We start from the raw sequence: 7,938 nt of genomic DNA on the forward strand, positions 1-7,938 counted from the left end.
CACTTTTATCTTTAGATGATGAAGGGACAGACTTCTTTTTTTCTGAAGGCTTCGTTCTGAAAGATGATCCCTTCAAAAATTTTCTCTGACGTGAAACAACATTTGCTTCACTCTCTTTTAATTTTATCATCGATTGGTAAGTCTGAAGTTCATTTAACAAAGTAGTCAAACTGTAATCAATCTTATTCATTACGACATTAGTACGAAAGGTCAGGTAGCTCTTCGGATTAGACTCCAAGATCATACTAACTTGACTAGTTTCGTCTATGGTAGCCTCATGAGCTTATGCAATGTTAAAGTGAACCATCAAGTCTAGGACATGCTCCCTAACATTGGTTCCATCTTTCATGCTAGAGTTATAAACATATTTTATAGCCTCATATCGTATTGAAGATGATGGTCGCCGAAACATTTCCTGTAACGATGCCATGAACTCACGAGCTGTGGACATGGCTTCATGTTTCTTGTTGAGCACATCAGATATGTTTGGCAAGATATAGGCCCTAGCCTTTTCATTAGCCTTTATCCACCTATCATAAGCATCTTGGACGTTTCGGTTAGCATTTGAACTAGGAATAGGAGGACAATCCTCCATTAAAACAAACCTCAGGTCATCAACTACTAATATTGTGTTTATATTTGATTTCTGATTGAAGTAACCTTCTCCATTAAATTTTTCAAAAGCAAGTAGTTGTATTATTGAGTTTGACATTGCTGGAAAAATTAAATAAATCTTATTAAACTTATACATCTAAATCCAATTTTAGTAAAAAAAAATAATAAAGTACCCATATTTCTTTATTGATTTGCAACGATACTATAATGAGTCAGAATAAATGCTACATGAGGTAGTCAAATACTCCTTCACTAAAGCAAGACATTCTTGACTAAATACTATCTCCAGAATAACTCATATTCCGACAGTCATTTAGCTACCGTTTTCGATCAAGAAATTACTAACACTTAGTAATTCTGTAAGTGTGACCTGCCATTTTCATATCTTATAGAACGGTATGAACATGCCCTGAATTGGAAGACAATGTTCAAGATGGAACTAGAAGACCCTATTCATTTCTAAAGCTTAGGTCGTTCTGAATCCTATGTTACAATCCTCGGAAGGAATCGCCGCAGTTAACAACTAGCTAGTGCCGCCTAAAAGCAACAGTAGGCACAACATAAGAATCTCACGCTTCAAACTAATGGAGGAGGCCATAGGATATGTTAACACATTTCCTTCACCCACTTACTATGAACTACTTCCCTCATTTACCTTGTTATTGACCCATGCAAACACTTTCTAAATGGAGCAGTCACGGTAAAAGCGATACGAAGCCGAGCATGGATCTCACGGTGTGAACTCTTGAGGACATGAGATCTAAAAATGATATATCGAATATATTGTTAATCTCCCAGTGAAGTGTTCTAACTGTTTGGATATTCTTTTACTTAGGTTTATTACGACTAATTTTAAACAATCTAAGTCTATATGATATTATCCACGTATAACATTTATATTTGGATTTCAACCTATGATTTCTAGGTGTTTAAACTAATTTTAAACCTCACACCGCTCACGCAAACTCATAAAAGCGGTTAACAATGCTCATCATTTCGGTCATAATCCCCAAGTAGGAGGTGTTATGTAAACCTTCAATTTAAATACCCCCAACCTTAGACAAGATTATGGACCGATTAAGTTTGTAACCAACTTTTATAAGATAACGACCTATTTTAACTATTAAAATAAGTTGTTAACCTAAGTGAGCATGCTATTTATCTTTGTTATGAATTTTAATGTCTAACTCATTTATAACAACTTATAAAAATTTAGACATGCTTTTGCATCCATAACATACATAAAATATTTCATGATTTAATATAACATTTATATTAAAACAATTAAAACCCTAAACATGCATATTATATATTATAACATCTAATAATGTACATTCAATGCATGTAACATGCTTCCTATAGTGAGATTTTAAATCTACATGGCATACTATATGCACATATAAGATTTATTTAATTATAACATACATCACATGCATAAATAATTAAACACAAACTGATATGATTTAGTTTTGGCATTCTTAAGCAAAGAAAAAAAATCTAATTACTACAATAATAACCAAAATGGGCTCCAAAACACTTATGGATCGCTCGAACCATCTTGAATCGGACTCGAACCTCTCGAGCTGGACCTTCAATGCTCAAAATTAGGTTGAACCGGGCAAAAACTCATCAAGTACCATCAAACATCGAGTACCATCGAGCATGCCATCAAGCATCGAGTATGCCATTGAGCATTGAGTATGCCATCGAGTATGAGCATCAAGTATGCCAACGTGCATCGAGTATGACATCAAGCATCATCGAGCATCGAGTATTTCACAAAATACCATCGAGTAAATGCCATCAACCATCGAGTAAGACATCGTGCATCGAGTATTCGAGTAATCAAGTACCATCGAGTATGGCATCGTGCATCGAGTATGACATCGAGTACCATCGAGCATTGAATATTTCATAAAATACCATCGAGTATGCCATCGAGCATCAAGTATTTCACAAAATACCATCGAGTAGTTGAAGAGCCAATTTCTGTAGCTCAACCTTCTTCCCTCATTTCTTCAATTACATCCTAATTTCAACTCTAATGACTCCAATCGAATTACAGACACTTAATCACACATTAGGGTCCATCAATCAAGAGCTAATTACAAGAATTACAACATAATTGAAGAGATTTCAATGTCAAAACTCAGAAAAACCATATCAGATCACCATTTTCATACAACTTATGAAAAACACCCACCAAAATCAAATTAACAATAATTGAGTGCTTAAATCATGCTCTGATACCAAGTGAAGTAAACTAACATGCAGCGGAAAAAATTAGAATCAATAAGCACTCTAATTACACTTAATTTGAGTTTAAAACATGCTTTTGAAATACAATTTCACAAGAGGGTTTGTTGAACACAATACCTTTGATGAACCCTCTTTAATTCCAGCTAAATTCTAAAAATTGATGTTTCAATCTTCAAGTAAACCACCACAAAGATCTTCTCTACTATTCTCTTGCAAGGATTGTGTGGTGGAAACATTGAATTGAGCTAGTTTTTTTATAAGATTGAAGAAGGTTTGGATGGAAGAATTTATGTAGAATTTCTGGAGCTGATAATTTTGCATGAAGAACTGAATTGAAGTTCAAATCTTCAATATATATATGAATTTCATGTAATTAATTTAACATGTCTGATGCCACTTTAATCTCCATTGAAATTGGATTTTTCCACTTTCAAATTTAAAACCAATTTTATGCATTTTGATTAATTTAATTTAATTAAAATATGATTTTCAAAAAATCGATTTTAATTTTAATTTTATAGTTTTGAATTTCAATAAATTCAAATTTGATTAAGCAAAATTCTAATTTTGAACAATTTAAAAAGATTTGAATTTAAAATTGGATAATTAATTAAATTTAATATCAAATATTAAATATAATATTACACCCCATCTAATATGTAAATCAATATTTAAATATTTTAAACTCTTCAATTTTGTTTAATTACGATAAAAATTAAACGTTTCAATTGTATCGAATACAATTAATAGAAACCCTAATCGAATTTGAACATTTCAAATTCTAAACCCTAATTTCGAATCTTATCAAATTTACTCAGTTTACTAATCCAATTTACGAGCTAGTAGAGGGACCTTATGAACCTACAGATCATGAGCTCCAATGATTTGTAATTAATTGGTTAAACTCTTTAAACCGAATTAACCACTATTCGTTAACTACCAAGACATTCCACTATAGCTCGATAGTTGCACTCATCTCACTCTAGATATATTTCTGGACGATCCTTCACAGGTTGTTCGTATTTACAGCTAGGTCAAAGTTACTATTTTACCCTTATAAATACATCTTACTCCTTAAACTTTCATTGATCCTTCATTGAACAATTGATTTATAGTCCAACTTATAAATCATAACCCTCTCAAACATAAGAGGGCGGGCCCCGTTGTTCAAGGCTAGGCATCAACACTTAAGAGTCAAACCTATTTGCTAACTCTAAGTCGGGTAGCAGTGAATTTCATCTTGCAAAGCTATGTCCCCAACTATCTATCCGATTTTATCCCTAAAATGGGAGGCTTATTGAGCAGTATTGTTGGACTACTCTCACCTATGCAGATAAAAGGATAATCCTAAATAAACAGGATTTCATAGTTAGCTCAAGATTAAGGTCGAGTTACTTTAGGTCATTGATTTTTAAATAGTCAGCTTTAACAATAAACAGTTGTTATAAAAAAAAAAAAAAAAAGTGATTATTTCAAAGTTTAATCTTATGCAAACTCATTGCACAGGATGCCTCCACTCACATGTCTCCACATAAATGATTTCTGAATCACTTCATTTGTATCAGTATACAAAATGGATCGCATCCAATAGTGTTACCAGGATGAGGTACCCAATCTCATCCAGACCATTTTGGCTATATACGAAAACTTTATCCTCTTTTACGTCGCCACATAAAGTTAAAATATTCATATTATAACCATGGATTTGTTTATTAGATTTTCATAAAAGAATGAAATATCAACAACAATTTATTGAGTAAAATACTCAATAATACCTTTATTGATAAATAGAATATGTTAACATTATTTACGACCTGCGAGTTTAGAACATTCCCAACAAACTATTTGATGTTTGGGGTATTGATTTCATGGGATCATTTCCTCCCTCGTGTGGTTAGCGATATATTTTGGTAGCAGTGGGCTATGTGTCAAAGTGAGTTGAGGCAGTAACTTGTGCAAAAAATGATGCAGTGACCAATTTAAAATTTCTCGCAAAGTACATCTTCACGCGCTTTAGGACACCCAGGGCATTAATCAGTGATGAAGATACACATTTCATTAATCGTATTATTTTTAAATTACTTGCTAAACACAATATTAGGCACAAGGTGGCCACCGCCTACCACCCATAAACAAACGGGCAAGCTAAAATTTCAAACAGAGAAATCAAGACGATCCTGAAAAAGTAGTCAATGCGTTCAAGAAGGGACTGGGCATAGAAATTGATAAAGCACTCTAGGCATACTGGATCGCGTTCAAAACGCCAACAAAAATGTCTTTGTATGCCTTAGTGTTTGGGAAAGCATGCCACTTGCCGTTAGAATTGAAGCACAAACCGTACTAGGTAGTTAAGAAGCTGAATTTGGACCTGGAAGTCGCTGGAGAATATCGAAAACTGCAACTAAATGAGTTGGAAAAATGGATACTAAACTCATATGATAACATGAAGATATACAAAGAAAATACCAAGTGTTGGCATGACTAACACATTGGTAAGAAAGAACTTTTTGTTGGTAAAAAAGTTTTGCTATTTAACTCGCGTTTACAATTGTTTCCAGGGAAACTAAAATACATGTGATTCGAACCATTTATTATCAAGACAATCTTTCTTCATAGAGTCATGGAATTGACTCGAGAGGATGGAACAAATGCCTTCAAAGTAAATGGACAGAGAATCAAGCCATACTTTAAAGGTAATGGGAACGTTGTAAATCATTCATCGACCTACGCGAGCCTGTTTGAAGCTTGCATTGAAGTCATCCATGCGTGGTATCAGATACAAATACTCCAAGGACGTTTCCTTTTCCTTCTTTTTGCTTTATGTATATCATGCTTCTTTTATGATCTTGTTTAAATTCTTGTTTGGTAGTGAATTTTGAGTTTGTCTCTTGAATGTATGTCTTGAAACCAACTTTGTGGATTCTTAATTTAGGGAACTTAAATTGGGGCGTTAGAGTTTAACCAACGCATACCTATGCATTGGAAGAAGAATATATTGGAAGATGAACCATTCGAGTATTTGAGTGGCCCTAGGCATCTCTTCAGGTCCTCATTTATTGTGCAGCCGTAATGTTACATGCAACTGACAAAGAGTCACTTGTCCCCTCTCTCTCTCCTCTTGCGTTTTTCTATAAAATGGTCAAAAATTTCCAAGTCATCTTCTTCTTCCTCATTCGATCTCTTCGTGCACTAAATCAACTCCCACTTCCTTGCCATCCATCTGCTTCACTCTGGTCGTCATCTCCAAAGGATCTTCAAGCCTTCTCACCAGAAATCATGTCAGATGCTTCGGACAGCCAAAATGACTCAATGAGCTTCGTCGGAGACAGCCCAATAAGCTCATTCTCATCCCGATCCATTTCACCTTTTCCACCTTCATCCCCATCTCCATCTTTAAGGCCCACTATTTCAACCAAGAAACAGATCGTTTCATCTTCTTTTGGAAAAAAAAACACTCAGCCCAAAGTAGCCACACGAACCTCGACCCAAACAATGCCAACAAAACCCTCTAAAACCCCTTCCATTTCCCAACGACCGTCCATCTCCTCTAAAGCTTGTTCAAAACCCAAACCTTTCATCTCCCCAAAACCGAAAAATCCAAAGTATCAACCCTCTTAAAACCGACGCGGTAGCTTGCGTTGAAAGGCCCTACCAAAACAACTATCGCAAAGCCCTATAAAAAGCCAGCTCCTCCACCAGCCATCCCAACCATCACAACCAATGTAACAACGCATGATCTTATTCCTAAACATCTGAGAACTGCACCATCGCCTATCGTGTATCCGGCAATACCTTTAGCCATCGAACCTTTAACCACCATCTTCCCCATCGAAGTAACCCCTTTTTCTTTCGCATCCTCTCCCGGTTTGCGGAACACACCATTTGACTCCCCCATGTTACATCACCACCATCATTAGTTGATCCACCAAGGTCCAACAGCCTTACATTGGAACCTGCTGAGCAACCTGAAGAAACTCACCCAGATCTCAATGAGCTGGCTCGAAGAGACGAGCAAGAGGTCTTTGGACCTATTTTAGCCAGCCTCAACCAGAGACAATTTTTGGAAATGGATCAGCTCATGCATCAAGAAGTTGATGGCGTTGGCTGAAAATGAGCTAGAAAGAGAAAGGATTGAAAGCGCGTCAGTCCTAGTAGAGGAAGAGATGGACGAGGCTAACCGCTATGCCCTTATGTTGGAAGAGCAAATGGTTGCCGAAAAAGATGAAGAAAGGTCGCAAGGATTGAGCCACGCGGCAGTCGAACCAGACTCATCCCTACCACGACTTTCAGATGCAAATAAAGGGTCTTCAGTACAACCTTCAAGAAGAAAAAGAAGATTAATAGTGGAAAAAGATAAGAAAGGAAGGAGAATGAAGTTGCACCTGGACTTGTGGGTACGACGCAGAAAGGTAGCTCATCCAATTCAAGTGAGCTGGAACGCAGACTAGAAGAGTATAGACCTACAAAACATGGACAAAGAAAATGGGCCCTCCAAAGAGAGCTGGAGGAAGAGGCGAGAGCGTTGGCCCAAGAGGCCGCGAGGTATAAGAAGAAGGAAAAGAAAGGAAAAAGGGTGGCACTTGTGCCAACTAAGTAAGCAAGGGGGAGGAAGTGACAATTCAACAATGTACTTATAGAGAAGGGATTTTTCCTAAAACGCAGTCCCCTGTCAGAGTACATCACAGATACTATCGAGGCAATGGGCTGGCGTCAACTTTGTGTCAGCCTATCTAGAATCTGGCCCCACCTCATTCGCACATTCTATAGTAGTGAATTCAATGAAGCAAGGAACGCGACGTTGGTGGAAGACTGCATTGTTTGCTTCTCCTCTAGAATCATCAATGAAGTGATGGACACACAAGATAACCATGATGCTGAAGGTAACTGCATCATGGATTCAGCCAACTCCAGACCAATTGGAAGATGCAGTACGAGTAGTGGCCAAGCCTGGAAGCTCATGACAAATTTCAAAAGTCATGACTTGGCACAAAGAAATCTTCTCCCTGACGCCAACTTTGATAAAGAACCAAATCATGCCCATAATGCATGAAGAAATTGTATCGC

The 7,938-nt window shown here is 36.6% G+C and overlaps 1 protein-coding gene across 1 annotated transcript; it reads right to left on the reverse strand.

Annotated features, from left to right (window-relative positions):
* Positions 1 to 283: 283 nt before the first annotated feature.
* On the reverse strand, positions 284 to 712 carry LOC150032842 (uncharacterized). Its single transcript, XM_090307044.1, has one exon. It carries the CDS (start codon positions 710 to 712, stop codon positions 284 to 286), a length of 429 nt encoding a protein of 142 aa, XP_090163170.1.
* Positions 713 to 7,938: the final 7,226 nt, after the last annotated feature.

This window comes from Benincasa hispida, chromosome 11 (genome assembly GCF_027475165.1).
Source record: "Benincasa hispida cultivar pf3 chromosome 11, pf3_genome.v1.1, whole genome shotgun sequence".
Taxonomy (NCBI): Eukaryota; Viridiplantae; Streptophyta; class Magnoliopsida; order Cucurbitales; family Cucurbitaceae; genus Benincasa; species Benincasa hispida.